This window comes from Natrix helvetica (assembly GCF_964273705.1).
Source record: "Natrix helvetica genome assembly, chromosome: Z".
NCBI classification, from domain to species: Eukaryota; Metazoa; Chordata; class Lepidosauria; order Squamata; family Natricidae; genus Natrix; species Natrix helvetica.
This window is the reverse complement of record NC_138554.1, coordinates 9,788,659-9,809,029: the sequence shown is the minus strand read 5'-3', so window position 1 is coordinate 9,809,029 and position 20,371 is coordinate 9,788,659. Positions and strand designations below refer to the sequence as shown.

General features: G+C 47.9%; 1 protein-coding gene across 1 annotated transcript in view; it reads left to right on the top strand.

Moving 5' to 3' along the window:
- The window catches only part of LOC309401074 (vigilin-like), a 110,342-nt gene extending 101,640 nt beyond the window's left edge, over positions 1–8,702 (top strand). Inside the window, exons 26-28 of the mRNA XM_081970018.1 lie at positions 1,647–1,763; positions 4,514–4,645; positions 7,052–8,702. Coding sequence (XP_081826144.1) covers positions 1,647–1,763; positions 4,514–4,645; positions 7,052–7,144 — 342 coding nt within the window. The 3' untranslated portion in view covers positions 7,145–8,702. The remainder of the gene's footprint in view (positions 1–1,646; positions 1,764–4,513; positions 4,646–7,051) is intronic.
- Positions 8,703–20,371: the final 11,669 nt, after the last annotated feature.

Sequence of the window (20,371 nt, the reverse complement as noted above, 5' to 3'; positions counted from 1 at the left end):
CAGTCAGGGGGGGCAGGGGAGGCAGAGTCTCACCTCTCTCATCATGAAAATAAAAAAAAATTACTCCGGAAAGCCGCGAAAGTGGCTGGGAGAGGCGCACGGCTTGGTTTAGCCTCCCTGGACATCGCAGCAGCAGCCCCAAGTGCGCCGATCTCGCCATTCTTTGCATCACGCGAGCCCAGGATCCTTGCAAGGGGAAAGGGATCATGTGTGCAGGAGGCTCCTCAGCGCCAGCCTCAGATCAGCGCAGCCGCGGTCCCCTTCATGTTGGCTCAGGAAGGAAGGGAATGGGACCACGTGTGCAGGGGAAGGGGACCGCGGCTCGCGCTGATCTGAGGCTGGCACTGAGGAGCCTCCTGCACACGTGGTCCCATTCCCCTTGCACGGATCCTGGGCTCGCCCGATGCAAAAAATGCCTAGGTAACATCATCAGTGCTAGAAGGGGGGGGGGAAGGAGGAGAAAGGAGAAGTTTCTCTTCTCAGAAATGTCTTCTCAGTGGAGCTGTGGCAGCCTGCCTGTCCCTTTCTGACATTTCTGAGAAGAGAAACTTCTCCAGTCGGGCTGTGCCCGTGCGATCAGGGCAACCACGCGGTTTGATGATCTCACCAGCCATAAACCTCACCGCACGTCACTGACTGCTATCATGTCTCCCCTAGTCCTTCTTTTCATTAAACTAGACATACCCAGTTCCTGCAACCATTCCTCATATGTTTTAGCCTCCAGTCCCCTAATCATCTTTGTTGGGGATACATTGAGAATATATCTGCTTAACAATATATTCTGCTTAACATTGAGAATATATCTGCTTAACAAAACTCCGCATTGGCAACAGGAAGGGCATCTGGCCATTAAAACACTCTGCTAGCTCCATTCAGTTGCCCACACTCCAACCTGCAAGGGATTATGGGGTCGTTAAAAGACGATGATGATTTAGTGACCATTCAAAGCTACAAACGGCGCTGGAAAACAAAGTGACTTGTGACCGTTTTTCACACTTAACGACCGTTGCAGCATCCTCCTCGTCATGCGATCGAAATTCAGAGGTTTGGCAACAGACTTAGGACGATCACAGAGCCCCACGATACTCTTTTTTTGTGATCTTCCGGCAAGAAAAGCCGAGGGGTTGGGGAGCCCCTTCACGACCCGTGTTTCTTCTAACCTAAAAACTGATTCGCTGAACAACGCAACTCACTTAACAACTCTGTCTCGCTTCGTGACAGAAATTTGGGGTCCCCATTGCGGTCGTAAGTCAAGGACTACTTGTACAACAAGGATGTCTGAGTGAAATGGAAGCCTGGGTTTTTTTTACCCCCCTTTATCGGTGGAAAGAAAAATCTCTCCGCTTTTCTCCGAAGTAACATTTCCTTCGAGTTGAGCTTGACTTGGTGTGTTTATTTGGGCCACAGGACAAGTGTGGTTGTCTGCCATTTTAAGTTCCCCATTTGGTCTATAGCAGGGGTCTCCAACCTTGGCAAATTTAAGCCTGGTAAACTTCAACTCCCAGAATCCCCCAGCCAGGGAATTCTGGAAGCCCACCAGGCTTAAAGTTGCCACGTTTGGAGACCCCTGATCTAAACCTCTGGGATTTTTTTCGGTCTCTTGGCGGATCCAGGTTTATTTCAAAAGAGCTTTTTCCTCTCGGCAGGTGGATATCCGCTTTCCGCAGCCGGGTGCCAGCGACCCAGATAGAGTCACGGTGACGGGGCTGCCCGAAAACGTGGATGACGCCATCGACCACATGCTTAACCTGGAAGAGGAATATGTGAGAGGGAATTTGCATGGGTTTTTTGGGGGGGGGGGGTATTGAGGGGGGAAGCCGCTGAAAAACCGGTTGAAATGAACCGAGGGAGTAGAAGGGAAGGCATCCTTTTGCTCTGCTGCTTCAGAATTTCCCCATCAGCTGTTCATCTGTTAGGACAGGGGTGTCAAACTCAATTTTCTTGAGGCCCGCATCAGGGCTGGGGTTAACTTGGGGGGGCGTGGCCAACTGGGTGGGCGTGGCTAGTTTGACACCACTCCCCAAATTGTTGGCATGTTTCCTCTTTGCGTTGGGTAGACCGGGCCGAAGCCGGGCTGGCTCGATCTTTCCTCTTCACATTGGGTAGACCAGGGTGGCCCCTGCGGGCCGGATCCCACCATATCACGGGCCTTGAGTTTGAGACTCCTACACTAAAGGAAGCCGAGAAGGACAATATGCCTGAACTTCCCTGCCCTGATTCTTCTGGAGCTGCTGGACTGTTGTTGATAGCATTTTCAAATGAAGGCAACTCCTTAGCCTATAAACCTCTTCGGGCAAGGAATTCCTTCATACTATTAACCAGCCTTGGTAACTTTATGACTTGTGGACTTCAACTCCCAGAATTCAATGCTGGTTGAAGGATTCTGGGAGTTGAAGTCCACAAGCCGTCAAGGTTGGGGATCCCTGCTGTTAACCACTCATCACAAAATCTCTAGAACTGTAAAGACTACAAACTTGAAATTTAGCATACATGTTCCTCTTGGCTTCTCGCTAAGAAAGGGTGTTTCGAAATGACCATCAGATCATTAGCACTTCTTATACAATAATTCACACCCTCTAATGCTAAGGAGGTCTACTCTCCCTCCCCACCTGAAAAGAACTCTGTTCCGACTGCCAGTTGCCTCACATTCCATTACCTCAGTTCAAACTGGCAGACGTGCCACTCCTTCACTCAGGAGCGGTCCTTACAGTACTAAATGTTGGTACCTCATCAAAATGTCTACGCCTCCCACTTATGGAACTGCTTCTGGACTCAAGGCCGCAGGAGCGATATTCCTTATGTGTTTTAATCACCGACCACCACTGAGCCAACGAATTGCTTGCAGGGCAAAGTGGTGGAATGAGCTTGTAAATCACTGGTATGAATCAGTCTGAAGGTTTGTTCTTTACAAAGTGCTCAGCCTCACAATTTATGACGTGGCAATTGTGATGAATGCCCGACTCCAGTGGCGGATTCCAAAGGCATCTTGTCTGGTTCTTCTTGGAACCAAAATTCTGAGCTGAATTTCACTTAAGAGGACAAAAACAGGCATGATTTCATCCAGCTATCATCTAGCTATTGTCTATCAGCTACCTACTGCTATATATACTAGCTATCATCTGTTTATCATCTATCAATCTTATGAATATCATTTATCGTCTATATCAGGGGTGTCAAACTCATGTTGTCATGTCGTCGTCATGTGACGTATCGGAACTTTCCCCCTCCCTTCGCTAAACCAGGGGTGGCCGTGTCCAGTGCATGATGCAGGAGTTTCACACCCCTGATCTCTCTCTCTCTCTCTCTCTCTCTCTCTCTCTCCTGTTTGTCTTTCTGTCTGTATATCTACCTACCTACCTACCTATCTATCATCTATCTATCTATCTATCTATCTATCTATCTATCTTTCTATCTATCTATCTATCTATCTATCTATCTATCTATCTATCTATCTATCTATCTCTATCATCTCTATCTTGCTCTCTATCATCTGTCTCTATTTGTCTGTGTGTCTCTCTTTCTATCTATCTAATTTGTTTGTCTTGTCTGTCTATCTATCTACCTATCATCTATCTATCTATCTATCTATCTATCTATCTATCTATCTATCTATCTATCTATCTATCTATGATTTATCTAATATCTCTCTGAATCTTGCTCTCTGTCATTCTATTTGTCTGTGTCTACCTACCTACCTACCTACCTACCTACCTACCTACCTACCTACCTACCTATCTATCTATCTATCTATCTATCTATCTATCTATCTAATATCTCTCTATATCTTGCTCTCTGTCATCTCTATTTGTCTGTCTGTCTACCTATCTCTTTCTCTCTATCTCTCTATCTCTGTATCTCGCTCTCTATCATCTGTCTCTATTTGTCTGTGTCTCTTTTTCTTTCTTTCTATCTTTCTATCTCTCTATCTATCTATCTATCTAATGTCTGTCTGTCTGTCTATCATCTATCTATCTATCTATCTATCTATCTATCTATCTATCTATCTATCTATCTATCTATCATCTATCTAATATCTCTCTGAATCTTGCTCTCTGTCATCTCTATTTGTCTGTGTCTACCTACCTACCTAATATCTATCTATCTATCTATCTATCTATCTATCTATCTATCTATCTATCTATCTATCTATCATCTATCTATCTATCTCGCTCTGTCATCTGTCTGTCTGTCTGTCTGTCTATCTATCTAATCTCTATGTATCTATCTCGCTCTCTATCATCTGTCTCTGTCTGTCTGTATCTAATCTCTCTATCTCGCTCTCTATCATCTGTCTCTATTTGTCTGTCTGTCTAATCTAGCTATCTAATCTTTATCACTATATCTATCTATCATCTAATCTATCTAATCTATCTAATCTATCTAATCTATCTAATCTATCTAATCTATCTAATCTATCTAATCTATCATTTGTATAGTTGTCCATCTCACAGAAAAGCCAGCAGAAGTTTGGGAGTTATTTGCAGGTTCTTAACGGACAGCTGTCTCCTTGCAGATGATGGATGTGGTGGAAACGGAAACCATGGCTGCTTACATGAAGCCCCCCTCCCGCTTGGAAGAGGAGCCTCGGGGCCCCACCAAGGGCTTTGTAGTGCGTGACGCCCCCTGGAATGCATCGGGCAACAAGGTTGGGCTCAACACCGCCGGTGGTCCCTCATTCACTTATAGTTTGACCATTTGACCAGCGTCAGATCTTATTAAAGGGCTGTAGGGCTCAAACAGCCAGCTTTCAAATTCTAAATTATTAGTGGTTGGTTGCCCAGGAGCCAGATGTTTAGACTGGATTTGTCATTTTTATCCACCTTGTGAGTCCTTCCCAAAGACCCAAGATAGGCAGATGGTCTATATTACTGTTGTTCTATATTACTGAGCTCGTCTATCAGAAAGGTCGGCAGTTTGACGGTTCGAATCCCTAGCATCGCATAACGGTGTGAGCATCCGTTACTTGTCCCAGCTTCTGCCAACCTAGCAATTCGAAAGCACGTAAAAAATGCAAGTAGAAAAATAGGAACCACCTTTGGTGGGAAGGTAACAGCGTTCCGTGGGCCTTCGGCATTTAGTCATGCCGGCCACATGACCACGGAGACGTCTTCGGACAGCGCTGGCCCTTCGGCTTTGAAACGGAGATAAGCACCACCCCCTAGAGTTGGGAGCGGACTAGTACATATGTGCTTTACCTTTACTGTTGTTGTTATTATTTTGAGAAAGGTGGAATTGAGAATTCGAAAAAGAAATACCGAGAGCCCACAACTGGCAGCAATTCATTCAGTGACTGTCCAGAGTTGAAACAGCAGTGCAAAAGGGACTTACAACCATTTTGCACACTTAACAACCCTTGCAGCATTTCCCCCCACGTATCCCGGGGTCACGCGATCCTCTTTTGCGACCTTCTGAACGGGCAAAGTCAATGGGAAAAGCCAGGTTCCCTTAACAACCGTGTTACTGACTTCTCAACTGTAGCAGTGGTTCACTTAACAACAATGAGAAGAAAGGCTGTAAAATGGGGAGAAATGTCTCCCTTAGCAACAGAAATGTTGGGCTCAATTGTCGTTGTAAGTTAAGGTCTACCTGCCTTGTGTGGAAACGTGTTTAATTTCTTACTTCATCTCTCTCTATAAAAATGGCTGTATGGGTGTATTTTCCAGCAGAACTCTGGAACGCCTCAAGCAATTTCAACCAAACTTGATACACAGATGACTTATTCTCTGGAAACAAATACTGTGGGGGGTAAGGCACCCCTAAAGGCCCTCGGGGTGTCTGTTCTGTTAAGATACAACATGTTGTGCCTTAAAATGGCTTCTACTGTACTGCCGTAAAATGACTTACTGTGCAGTGCACGGTAACGGCTTCACAGTACTCCACAGGGAGGCTCCCTCTGGTAAGGGGGAAAATCCAACATTAGAAATTATGTTTGGTCTGGACATCCCCCCCCCCCCCAATAAATAAATACCCGGGCAACGCCAGGTTATCAGCTAGTTACTGAATAAAACTCCCCATCATTTATTCTTTATTCACATGAGAGCCTCTTCTCTTGGGCTGCCATCTAAAAGACAGGGAAGGAAGGAAGGAAGGAAGGAAGGAAGGAAGGAAGGAAGGATTGATTGATTGATTGATTGATTTTATTTTTAAATGTCACGCTCTTGCCATCGCTGACCGGAATAGACACAGTTGAAGAAAAGGACTAGTATTGCACTAACGTCTTTCATGCAGGACATCCAGAGTACAGGGAGTCCTCTATTTACGACCACAACGGAGCCCAAAATTTAGGTTGTTAAGTGAGGCAGATGTGAAATGCGTTTTGCCCCGTCTTACAACCATCCCTGCCTCCGTTGTTAAGTGAATGAGACCTTGATAAGTTAGTAACCCAATTGTTAAGTGAATCGGGACTCCCTATTGTCAGAAGGTCGCACCAATGACATGACTCTGGGACCCGTGAATGGCATACATATGAACCAGTTGAATTTTGATCGCAGGATTGTGGGGTTGCTGGAAAGGTCGTAACTGTGAAAAACAGTCACAGGTCACTTTTTCTGATGTCATCATAACGTTGGACGGTCACTAAAGAATGGGTTGTAAGTCGAGGGCTACCTGTACATTCTTCATTTGGGGGGCTGCCTAATAAGGAAATCACCAGGGATGGGATTCAGCCGATTCGGGCAAACCAGATGCGAATTTTACATCTGGTTCGCCGAACCTGTAGTTGAAAGGAGTGGCTGGCCTCGCCCATCCCTTCCTTTCCAGGAATCTCCACGCAGCCCATTTTGGATGCCAGGTCCTGCATGGAGGCTCTGGAAGGGCAAAAAATGGGGGCATTTCCGGCATCCGGAGCTCAGGGAAGGCCATTTTCACCCTCCCAGAAAAGCCTCTAGAGACTGGGGAGGATGAAACCCCCCCCCCCCAAAAAAAGGTGGTGTAGGAGGTTGAAGAGGCCACGCCCAGCGAGCAACCGGGCAGAGAACCAGTTGCTAAAATGTTTCAATCCCACCTCTGGAAATCATCTTCTCTGAATTTGACTCTCATCTTTTCGTTTCAGGCCCCGGACGTGAGCAGCGCCGAAGAGTTCCCCATTTTCGGCACCGGCGTGGTCCCTAAGCAGGCGTCGGTTTGGGGGCCTAAGAAGTTTTGAGGTTCAGGCAGCGCCACGACTGGCTTGCCAGGCAAAGCGTCGTGGCCATGGCAGGAAAGGGGGGAGCACTCCATGGTACCATCAGCTCCCTGCCGCCGGCCGCCTCTTGCTCTCCGAGACTCCCTCACTTGTCCCCGTCGCCTGCACTCCTCCTCTCCATGACTGTGCGAAACCGTTAACCGATCAAAAAAAGCCATAGCCTCTCCTATTCTTTTCTTCTCGTGGAGCCAAAAGTAGGCCAGGTTGCAAGCACACGTATGTTGAAGGAGACTCGTGCAGCTAGCGGGTTCCCCACCCCTTCTCCCGTTTGCCAGATTTCAGGGCATTAAACTCCTCGCTAGACCTCCCCACCCGCTTCCGCCTCTCCGCCGTGAAAGGAGTAAGTCCCAAACTTTTCCTGCCCAGTTCCTTTTTCTTCCCAGGGTGACGTGGGTCCGGCGGTGGACTTATTCACGCATCCAGATGTCCTCGGAAGAGCTGGAGGCGGGGAGATGGGGGGGTGTTTCGGACTTGTCGAAGTCGAAGCACAGTTCCTCGCCCACCCAAACCTTCACGCTCTCTGCTTTCGGATGTCCAGAAGCAGCTTTAACTTTGTTTCCTGGGCTCTCCTAGTGAATTTGAAGCTGGGGAGGACCAAAACTGGAGGGAGGAAGGAGAGGGGGGGTGTTTGTGTGTGCGCGAAGATCTAGGAATGAGATTCTGACTCGCGGTGGGTGAAAGGCTCACTTGAAAAGCAGGTGTAGCACTTAGCGACTTTGGCAACTAGCAGCCTTCGTCCCCCTCTTCTTCCTCTTCCACCCCTCTCGGGAGTCTGGAAATGTGTTTTTTTTTTCCCCTCCACTTCTTCAACTCATTTTCAGCTGTTTCCCATCTCCCGGCTCCCCGTTTCTCCCCTTCCCCTTTGTCCTTCCTTCCCCTCGTTTTGGACTTTGACAAGGGAAAATAACGCAATCGTTGACCAGCCGAGGCAGAGATTGTCTTCGACTTTCCCTATTTCGGTGACTACTAGTCCTCGTCGTCCTTCCCAGGTTTTAAACTGTGATTTCTGTGAGCGAGAGCGTGTGTGTGTGTATGTCCACAAGAGCGCGAGTTAAGACCCCACTCCCACACCGACTCCATCTCTTCTCCCCTCCCCTTCCCGCCACTAACCCCTGCGCGAAGGGGGAAGGAGGCACAATGTAACAAATGGAAAAAAAAAAGGAAAAGGGAAAAAACAACCTAAAACGGAGCGACCTAATCCAATTTTTCATTTTTTCCCCCTTTCTTTTTTCTTTTTCTTTTTTTTTTCTTCTGAAGAAGGCAGGGTTTTGGGGAGAATTAAAAATACGGCAAAAAAAATCAGAAGACACTATTGGCCTTAACGGGGGGAGGGGGGCAAACAATAAAAGCGGGGTGGGGTGTGAGAGGGAGAAAAAAAAAGTAAGTTTGACAATGGAAATATGCAAACTCTGTAGGTCACACCCGGTGACTGAATATTTTTTTTTTCTAATTCCAAATTAAAAACAAACAAACAAACAAAAAACGGCGTGGGGAAAATAAAAAAACTCCTTTTGGTGAATTTCCGCAGGCGTCCGTTGAGCTGTGTTGAGGGTCTTCTTTGCTTTCTCCAGACTGAAAGGGAAATCCCACTGATTGTAGCCACTGTCCTTCTATTGCTATTCCGATGGAGAAGCGAGCGCAGGTAGTCCTTGATTTACAGCTGTTCATTTAGGGACCTTTTTGAAAGTACAACATCACTGAAAAAAAGTGACTTACGAACATTTTCTCATGACTGTTTGCAAAATATCCGTAGCTGGACTTTTAATTGGGACCAGAATTTCCTTTGCTAAGCCAGGTAAAAGTAGAGTAGAGTAGAAAATTAGAATAGAATATAGAATTTAGAGAATAGGAAATGGGAATGGAATAGAATAGATTAGATGGAATGCAGTGGAGTTGGATAGAATAGAATAGAATAGAATAGATGGAATGGAATGCAGTGGAGTGGAATAGAATAGAATAAGAATGGAATAGAATAGATGGAATGGAATGCAGTGGAGTGGGATAGAATAGATGGAATGGAATGCAGTGGAATGGGATAGAATAGAATAGATGGAATGCAGTGGAATGGGATAGAATAGATGGAATGGAATGCAGTGGAATGGGATAGAATAGAATAAATGGAATGCAGTGGAATGGGATAGAATAGAATAGATTACATGGAATGAAATGAAATGCAGTGGAGTGGGATAGAATAGAATAGAATAGATGGAATGGAATGCAGTGGACTGGGATAGAATAGAATGAATGGAATGGAATGCAGTGGAATGGGATAGAATAGAATAGATTACATGGAATGAAATGAAATGCAGTGGAGTGGGATAGAATAGAATAGAATAGATGGAATGGAATGCAGTGGAGTGGGATAGAATAGAATGAATGGAATGGAATGCAGTGGAGTGGGATAGAATAGATGGAATGGAATGCAGTGGAGTGGGATAGAATAGAATAGATGAAATGGAATGCAGTGGAATGGAATAGAATAGATGGAATGCAGTGGAGTGGGATAGAATAGAATAGAATAGATGGAAAGGAATACAGTAGAATGGAATAGAATAGATTAGATGGAATGGAATGCAGTGGAATGGGATAGATTAGATAGAATGGAATGCAGTGGAGTGGGATAGAATAGAATAGATGGAATGGAATGAAGTGGAGTCGGATAGAATAGAATAGATGGAATGGAATGAAGTGGAGTCGGATAGAATAGAATAGAACAGAGAATGGAATAGGAAATGGAGTATGGAATAGAGTTGAGTAGAACAGAAAATTAGAATAGAATTTAGAAAATAGAATAGAAAGGAATGGAATAGGGAATGGAATAGGAATAGCAAATAGAATGGAATGGAATAGGAATGGGAAATAGAATAAGAATAGGAAATAGAATAGAATAGGAAGTGGAATAGGAAAGGAATAGAATAACAATTGAAAAGGACCCTGGAGATCTTCTAGTCCAACCCTCTTCAGGCAGGAAACCCTGTATCATTTCTGACAAATGGTTGTCCAATCTCATCTTTAAAACTTCCAGTGTTGGGGCATTCACAACTTTTGGAGGCAACTGCTGTTCCACTGATTAACTGTTCTAACTGTCAGGAAGTTTCTCCTCAGTTCTAAGTTGCTTCTCTCCTTGATTAGTTTCCACCCATTGCTTCTTGTTCTACCCTCAGGTGCCTTGGAGAATAGTTTGACTCCCTCTTCTTTGTGGCAACCCCTGAGATATTGGAACACTGCTATCCTGTCTCCCCCAGTTCTTACAATACAATACAATACAATACAATACAATACAATAGTAGAGTTGGAAGGGACCTTGGAGGTCTTCTAGTCCAACCCCCTGCCTAGGCAGGAAACCCTATACCGTTTCAGACAAATGGCTATCCAACATCTTCTTAAAGACTTCCAGTGTTGGGGCATTCACAACTTCTGGAGGCAAGCTGTTCCACTGATGAATTGTTCTAACTGTCAGGAAGTTTCTCCTCAGTTCTAAGTTGCTTCTCTCCTTGATTAGTTTCCACCCATTGCTTCTTGTTCTGTCCACAGGTGCCTTGGAGAATAGCTTAACTCCCTCTTCTTTGTGGCAACCCCTGAGATATTGGAACACTGCTATCATGTCTCCCCTTCTTCTTTTCATTAAACTACACACACCCAGTTCCTGTAACCGTTCTTCCTATGTTTTAGCCTCCGGTCTCCTAATGATGTGAGCTTCATCCAATTTTATGCATTTGGTTTTATGCTCTTCCCCCCCCCTCCACAGTTGTTAATCGAATCACTAGTCGTTAAGTGAACCAGGCTGCCGTTGAAGTTGAATCCGACTTCCCCCATTGAGTTCGCTGGTCGGAAACCGGCCGGGAAGGTGCCAGTGGGTGATCAGATGTGTCCGTCACTGCATAACTGTCACGGACACATGCCAGCGCCTGATCTCTTGATCACATGACACGAGGATTCTGAGGCAGGCCTAAGTCTGAGAACCAGGCCTAAGTCGTCCCTGTCGTCCCCGTCCCCCCAGTGCTGCTGTAACTTCAAACGGTCCCTAAGCAAATGGCTTTTAAATCGAGGCCTAGCTGCGGTCGCCATTTTGGGCCTGTAAGAAACCAAGCTGAGGCCACCACCTTATGTAACCCAGCCCTCGCGCTGTCTTTCTCGTGTTCTCCTCAACCTTCCCGATGAGGTCTTTCCGGTCTGTTTGGGAACACAATCCAATCTGCTTAAGAACAGCTGTTTCGGTTGACAGCTTTGACGCTTTTAATCCTACGGGGTCAAAGAAGGCGGTCGGTCGAGGTTGGGACACGGAAATCGGTTTGTGGGCCTCTGCTCAGCTGCTGATCTTCTGTCGGAGGAGATCAGCCAGGGGAAGTCGGTCGTTGTTTGCTTTCCTCTTTATTCTTTTATAATTTCTGCTTCGCTTCCCGGTTCCAGTTTTGTAGCAATTATACTGGATTAAAAGGATACTGAACTTTTTGTCCAGTATAATTACTACGCAAACTGGAGAGGGCCGACCAATACCACCAGTTATACGGGCGGGATTAGGGTGTCTTTGATCTCACCAAAAGTTCACCAAATGCTTAAAATTAGTCAGGGGCAAACCTCCCCCCCACACACACACATACACAATTCAGGTGATCCTTTAGCGAAAGTTGCACCCGCCCTTATCAAATCTGCCCCTTTGCCACAGCGTAAATCCCCGCGATCGGAAATTGTCAGGCCCTTGTTGAATGTATAGATTGCTGAGTCGTTTAGGTGTAGAAATTAAATAAATGGAAGGAAGGAAGGAAGGAAAAGGAAAGAAAGAAAAAGAGAAAGAGAAGAAAGAAAGAGGAAGGAGGAAGGAAGGAAGAAAGAAAGAAAAAGAAAGAAGGAAAGAAAGAAAGAGAGAAAGAAAGAAAGAAAGCCAGTTTGGAGTAGGGGTTAAGGCACTGATGGCAAACCTTTTAAGACAGAATGCCCAAACTGCGCATGTGCACATGCCCAAACTGAAAGGTGGCATGTGCGTTAAGGTGCAATGCACGGACATGCACATGTGCACGGACATGCGCGCATGGGCAGCAGAGAACTGAAAGGTGGCGTGTGCGTTGAGGTGCAATGCACGGACATGCACATGTGCACAAACATGCGTGCATGGGCAGCAGAGACCCGAAGACAGCTGGCCGGCGGGAAGCCAGGCACCCCAACACCGGCAGTGCAGCAAGAGGTTCTTTCTTCTTTTTCTGAAGTCTTTTTCTTTCGTGAGCATCTGTTTCATCGTACGCCAGGAGACAGAAGTTCATGAAAGAAACACCATGGAGATCCGACTTGGGGCGAAGACGCGCGGGCCAGCCGAGAGGCCTCTGCATCCCTCTTCTGGCGCGCATGCCACAGGGCAGGGGTCAGCAAACTGTGGCTCTGGAGCTGCATGTGGCTCTTTCATCCCTCTGCTGTGGCTCCCTGTCACCGGTCGGCCCCACAATCGATAGGATTTTCGGTTAGGACAGATAGAGGAAAAAGAGACACTGCACTAGGAGGAGACTCTATGGTGGGGGAACCGGACTTCCAGTTGGCTCCAGAATTGAATGGAGGGGGGCTCTGATTAGGATCTTCGTGGCTCTTTGAGTGTTTAAGGTTGCCGACCCCGCCATAGGGGTTAAGGTGTCAGGCTAGAAACCCAGAGTCTAGGCCCAAAGCCAGCTGGGTGACTCTTAAGCCAGTCGCTCGCTCTCAGCCCTAGGAAGGAAGCAACGGCAAACGTCTTCTGGAAAACCTTGCTGCCGGGACTAATCCAGGCAGCTACCAGGAGTCAACACTAACTCCCAGACACGTTCACACACACACACACACACACACACAAAAACCCTTGTAATAATCTTTTGCTTAGTGAGTTGGGGAACTCGGCCACTTCTATTTATGGCTTAGCATGTTGAATGGGACCCCTTCTTGTTGGTCATTATCTAGCAAACTATAGTTTAGTGATGGCGAACCTTTTTTGGCTCGCGTGCCACAAGTGGGGGGAGCGCAGGGGGGTCGAGTGCGGGCGTGCCGCACCCATAATGCAACGTGCAACCCCCCCAGTGCGCATGCGCGCAAAACGCGTGGACCCCCCCCCCATTTTTACATGTTTTTTTCACCTGGGGAGGGTGAAAAGAGCATCCCCCGACCCCCCGGAGGCTCTCCGGAGGCTTCAGGGACTGTCCGGAGGCTTCCCTGAAGCCTTCGGAGCGCTTAAAACCACCCTCCGAGCAAACCGGAAGCTCGGAGGGTCGTTTTAAGCGCTCCGAAGGCATCAGGGAAGCCTCGGACGGTCCCTGAAGCCTTCGGAACGCTTAAAACGACCCTCCGAGCCCTCCCCAGGCTCCTATAAAGCCTCTGGAGCCTGGGGAAGGCGAAAAATAGCTTTTAAAAAGGTTAACTCAGCTGGCCAGCGCGCACATGCGCGCTGGCCAGCTGACAGGGCAGTGCCTCGCGTGCCCTGACAAATGGCTCCACGTGCCACTTGTGGCACGCATGCCATAGGTTCGCCATCACGGGTATAGTTATTGGAAATGGACTAGGTATACAAGCCAACCCAGCAGTTTGTGTAGGATGTTAAAGGAAGCACACACAAACACAAACACTGCAAGTTGGAGACGAGCCTCAAAAAATTTGCGTCGTGCAGCCCACCAAGCAGGGACGAGGGAAGCTGTGAGACTCACGGGAGCTTTCTGGCACAATCTCCATCCAGATATTCACCTGCCGTTTCGTACCCCACAATAGCTATTTCCGCCCAGCCTCTTCTTTGGAATCCTAATCTGTTTTTGCATTTTGAACGCAAACGGCTTTAGCTACCGCAGGGAACGCTGAAAGGGACATAAGCGATGCAAACAGAAGGAAAACACGCCGAGCCAATTCGAAGCAGCGACCGAAAACGCAGGAAGCATTTCTTAATGAAACAGCCAGGTTGAAAAACACGCTCCTTTGCCCAAAACCACAGGAGTTTCCCCCGGGTGTGCAGAAATGACAAAAGTTGCCAATCTTCAGTAGCAGATTGGGTGGACTTTGCCGTCAGCTAAAAGGCCGGGATGGGGTGGAAGTCCCCATCCAGGCTGGCCATCCACGGGGGGTCAATTTGTTGGTCACTCTTTAATGCCATACGGCCGCAGATATGCTTGGCCTTAGCCAGGAGCCCGGTTACACCTTCGGCTCGGCCCAGCCCCGAACTCATTTTGCCAGGTGCCCAAGTCAAGCCAATAATCTTCCCCCGGGAGAAGGAATCAGGATTCAATAATTGATAAATGACTTACAGTAGTAGATGAGGGAATAGAAGGGGAACTTACCAAATTTGCAGATGATGAAGCTAAGCTGGCAGGAATAGCCAGCACCCTAAAACCGGGGGCTTGTGCTCATGCACAGGAGGGCAGGACGCACATTGCGTTATGGGTGCAGGCACGCGTGCATTTTCGGGACGTGATGGCAAAAAGGTTCGCCATCGCCGCCCTAGATGATAGGCTCAAGATCCAGGTGGGATCTTGACAGACTTGAACCCTGGGCCCTATCTAACGAAATGAAATTCAAGGTAGAGAAAAGCAAAGTCTTACACTTAGGCAAGAAAAACCCAAAGGACACATATAGACTTGAGTGAAAGCAGGCTGAACAGCAGCAACTGTGAGAGGGATCTTGGAGTCTTGGTGGACAACCAGCTAAATCTGAGCCAGCAGTGTGCAGCGATAACCAAAAAAGCCAACGCAATCCTAAATTGCATTAACAGAGGGATACAATCAAGATCAAGGGAGGTACTAATACCACTCTATAAAGCCTTAGTAAGAGCCACACCTAGAATGCTGCATCCAGTTTTGATCACCACACTATAAAAAAAGATGTTGAGACTCTAGAAAAAGTGCAGAGAAGAGCAACCGGGATGACGAGGGGACTGGAGACTAAAACATATGATGAATGGTTACAGGAAGTGGGCATGGCTACCATAGTGAAGAGAAGGTCCAGGGGAGACACGAAAGCAGTGTTCCAATATTTGAGGGGCTGCCACAGAGAGGAGGGGGTCAAGCTATTATTCAAGGCACCTGAAGGCCAGACAAAGAATAATGGCAAAAAAACTGATCAAGGAGAGATTCAACCTAGAAATGAGAAATTTTCCGAGAACAATCAACCCGTGGAACAGCAGTTGCCTTCAGAAGTTGTGGGAGCCTCATCATAAGAAGAGACTGGACTACCATCTATCAGAAGTGGTGTAGGGGCTCCTGCTTGGGCGGGGGGGGGGGGTTGGACTAGATGACCCACAAGGTGCCCTCCGACTCCGTAAATCTGATTTCTGTGCAGGATTGAGATACTCAAAGACATTTCCGAATGGGATCGCTTAGGAGCCAAGTCCAAATCAAAACAGGCCTGCGGATATCCTGAGACCCACATTTCCGTTGTTAAGCAAGACGGTTAAGGGAATTTTGATTCGTTTTACAACCTACCTTGCCACAGTTGATAAGAGGAATGGCTGGAGATGTTAGCTTGGTAACACGACACTTAGATGAATCTGGCTTCCCCATTGACTTTTGTTTCTCAGAAGGGCGTAAAAGTTGATCACGTGACCCTGGGACACTGCAGGCGTCATAAATATGAGTCAGTGGCCAAGTGGCTGGATTTTGATCACGTGGCTGGGGATGCTGCAACGGTCATAAGTGAAAAACGTTCACGAGTCGCTATATTTTAGTGCCATGGTAACTTTGAACAGTCACTAGGGAAATGATTGTAAGTTGAGAACTACAGTGCCTGTATACCATAAACTACACATAATACAATACAACACAATAGCAGAGTTGGAAGAGACCTTGGAGGTCTTCTAGTCCAACCCCCTCCCTAAGCGGGAAACCCTATACCGTTCCAGACCAATGGCTATCCAACATCTTCTTAAAGATTTCCAGTGTTGGGGCATTCACAACTTCTGGAGGCAACTTCTGTTCCACAGATTAATTGTTCTGTCAGGAAGTTTCTCCTCAGTTCTAAGTTGCTTCTCTCCTTGATTAGTTTCCACCCATTGCTTCTTATACTGCCTTCAGATGCTTTGGAGACTAGCTTGACTCCCTCTTCTTTGTGGCAACCCCTGAGATATTGGAAGACTGCTATCATGTCTCCCCTGGTCCTTCTTTTCATAAAACTAGACATACCCAGTTCCTGCAACCGTTCTTCCATGTGTTTTAGCTTCCAGTCCCCTAATCCTTATTGTTGCTCTTCTCTGCACTCTTTCTAGAGTCTCCACATCTTTTCTACATCGTGGCGACCAAAACTGAATGCCGTATTCCAAGTGTGGCCTTACCAAGGCATTATAAAGTGGTATTAACACTTCACGTGATCTTGATTCTATCCCTCTGTTGATGCAGCCTAGAACTGTGTTGGCTTTTTTGGCAGCTGCTGCACACTGCTGGCTCCTATTTAAATGGTTGTCCACTAGGACTCCAAGATCCCTCTCGCAGTTACTACTATTGAGCGAGTTACCACCTATACTGTACTGTGCATTTGGTTTTTGTTGCCTAAATGTAGAACCTTACTCTTTTCACCATTGAATATCATTTTGTTAGATAGTGCCCTAATAAAATGAAATTCAGTATGCACGCCAGAATGTCCTGATGTTTCAATCACTTGTTCCAGTGTCAAACACACTCACACTCCTAATAAGCGTGGGGGAGGGATGCACTTGCTAAATTACATTCCGTAGGTTTGTGGTTTTTTAAAAAATTATTTTTTTAATTTTTTAACTTGAATATATCATCTTCCATGAAACAGTGTTTTGTCTGGGTATAAATGTCCCTGTACAATTACAATCAAGATTTACAATAGTCATTGCATTGATGAGAATTCTCTAATCTTACAATATTAATTATCAGCATTATAACTATTCATTTCTCCCTCTTAACATGACTTCTAATGAAAACGTAACTATGGTCATCTTATCATAATCATCATCGTATTGTTTACATCTCTCTCTTTACATATATTCTTTCCTTCACTAGTCTCTACTGAATGCTGACTATAAAATTATTTGCTTCAATCATCGCAGGAAGACTGGAAAAAAAAATTCTAAACCAATGTCACCGTTCACATCAAAATGGTTTTCTACCTAAGAGGCAAATCAAAGAGAATACGTAGGTTTGTGTTTTTAACACATGCTAACAAACTTTCTACCTCCGGATTTTAACTTTTTAACCTCTGGATTTTTGCTGGGACTAGCGCGAAAACAAAATGCTACGTTATTTTTCCGCCTGCAATAAGTGGACTTGCACAATTCTTTTTCGCAGTTACACATCCTCCATTGTGCCAACGCTTCCTATAAATGGAGGGTTTGTGGTCGGCCTCTTGAGCGTCTTCTGACAGGTTTCAAAGTAGGCATTGGCCAACAGTTGATTCTGACAATGGCTTACCTAGCAAAAGGGCAAAGCGATTGAGGAAGACTAGCTGTGATAAAAGTTAAACCATGGCTTGTTGGCAAAAAAAACCTTGAAAGTTTGATAGTGGGTTAATAACTCTTGGGGACAATACAGGTAATCCGTAGTTCATTTAGTGACCGTTTGAAGTTACAACGGCCTTGAAAAAAATGACTAATGACCATTTTCACACTTAACAACCCTTGCAGCAATCCCCGTGGTCGTGAGTTTATATTGACGGTTGCAGCGTCCCGGGGTCACCTGACCACCTTTTGCGACCTCCTGACGAGACACAGTCAATGGGGAAGCAAAGATTCGCTTAACAACCGAATTACTAACTTGTGATTTGCTTAAGAAACGTGGCAAGTCATAAAACGGGGACAAAACTCACTTCCCAGATTTCTCATTTTAGCAACATTAAATTCCGGGGTTCAATTGTGGTCGTAAATTGAGGATTACTCGACTCTGGTCGGGTACCCATTCCCTGGAAAGCCAGAGTGGCGCGCCCACTCACCCAAAGCCCACTGCGTGCATTCCCACCAGATGCTGAATGAATAAGCTGGAAGGGACCTTGGAAGGTCTTCTAGTCCAGCCCCCCCTGCTCAAGCGTGGAGAACCTATACCATTTCAGATAAGTGACTTGTCTAGTCTCTTCTTAAACCCGGAGGGAGAGGAGGAAGGAGGAAAGAGTGGGGGGGAGGAGGAAAGGAAGGAAAGAAAGAGAGGGAGTCTCTTCTTAAACCCAGAGAGAGCGAGAGAAAGAGTGAGGGATAGGAGGAAGGTGGAGGAAAGGGAGAGGAAGGAAAGAGAGGGAGTCTCTTCTTAAACCCAGAGAGAGCGAGAGAAAGAGTGAGGGATAGGAGGAAGGTGGAGGAAAGGGAGAGGAAGGAAAGAGAGGGAGTCTCTTCTTAAACCCAGAGAGAGCGAGAGAAAGATGGAGAGAGAGGAGGAAGGTGGAGGAAAGAGGAAGGAAAGAGGGAGTCTCTTCTTAAACCCAGAGTGGGGGAGGGAGAGAGGGAGGAAAGGGGAGAGGGAGAGGAAGGGAGTGGAGAGAGGAAGGAAAGACAGGGAGGAAAGAAAGGGCAAAGAGGGAGAGGGAGGAAAGAGGGAGGGAGAGGAAGGAAGGATGGGGAGAGGGAGGAAAGAGAGAGGGAGTCTCTTCTTAAACCCAGAGAGGGGGAGGGAGGGAGAGGAAGGGAGAGAGGAAGGAAAGACAGGACAGGGAGGGAGGGAGGAAAGAGGGAGGGAAAGGAAGGAGGGGGGAGAGGGAGGAAAGAGAGGGAGTCTCTTAAACTCAGAGAGGGGGAGGGAGAGAGAGGGAGGAAGAGGGAGAGGAAGGAGGGAGGGAGAGAGGAAGGAAAGACAGGACAGGGAGGGAGGGAGGAAAGAGGGAGGGAAAGGAAGGAGGGGGGAGAGGGAGGAAAGAGAGGGAGTCTCTTAAACTCAGAGAGGGGGAGGGAGAGAGAGGGAGGAAGAGGGAGAGGAAGGAGGGAGGGAGAGAGGAAGGAAAGACAGGACAGGGAGGGAGGGAGGAAAGAGGGAGGGAAAGGAAGGAGGGGGGAGAGGGAGGAAAGAGAGGGAGTCTCTTAAACTCAGAGAGGGGGAGGGAGAGAGAGGGAGAGGAAGGAGGGAGGGAGAGAGGAAGGAAAGACAGGACAGGGAGGGAGGGAGGAAAGAGGGAGGGAAAGGAAGGAGGGGGGAGAGGGAGGAAAGAGAGAGGGAGTCTCTTAAACTCAGAGAGGGGGAGGGAGAGAGAGGGAGGAAGAGGGAGAGGAAGGAGGGAGGGAGAGAGGAAGGAAAGACAGGACAGGGAGGGAGGGAGGAAAGAGGGAGGGAAAGGAAGGAGGGGGGAGAGGGAGGAAAGAGAGAGGGAGTCTCTTAAACTCAGAGAGGGTGAGGGAGAGAGAGGGAGGAAGAGGGAGAGGAAGGAGGGAGGGAGGGGAGAGAGGAAGGAAAGAGAGAGGGCGATGGAGGGAGAGAGGGAGAAAAGAGGGGGAGGAAAGAAAGAGGGAGGGGAAGAGAGAGGGAGGGAGGGAGAGGCTGAACCGTGCCACCCGCGTCAAGCCCTAAGAAGCCTTTGAACCACCTCGGATTAACGCGAGTCACGCTAAGCGCGTCGGGTCGGGGCAACGCAGAGGGTTTCTCTCTCTCTCTGCCTTTGTGCCGCTTCAAGCCGCTCTGCCGAACCAGCCGGTGCGCCCCGGTCTCCCCCTCATCACCCTCTCGGCCTCCACATCCCCCCCTCCCGCCTCCCATCCTCGCCCCGACCCCCGTTTCCCGCCTTTCCCCCGCCCCTTTTGCCCTTTTCATTCATAAAAGACCCCCCACACACACAGAGACAAGCGCGCGGGCGGGCGCCCCCTCCTATTGGTCAGCAAGCCAAGCCGGCTACCCGCAGCGGGGGGGGGGGGGAAAGCTGCGTTAAAGAAAAAAAACCACGGCGCTCGCGGGGCGTAGCGTGGGGTGGGGGCGTGAGGAGCCGTTGGCCAGCCAACCCCCACCCACCCCCCGCCGGCGGTTGAGGGCGTGGCCTCGGCGGGGGTGGGAGAGCGGCTGCCGGTCCGCGCGCGCTTGCGCTCGCGCTCTGGAGAAAGCGGCTGCTTTTTACCCCGGCGCAGCCTCCTCGCCTTGACGCTCTGAAGGAAGCCGGCATCGCCGCGATCGGCCGGCCGCTCGAAGAATCCGCGGTCCCGGGTTTCCCAGCCCGCGTTTGCCCGAGGCCACCGGCAGACGGGGAGCGCTGCACTGGTGGCTGGTCTCGCTCCAACCGCTTCCCTTGCTTGGCGGAGGTCTTCTCCACCCGCCTTGGCTTCTTCTTCTT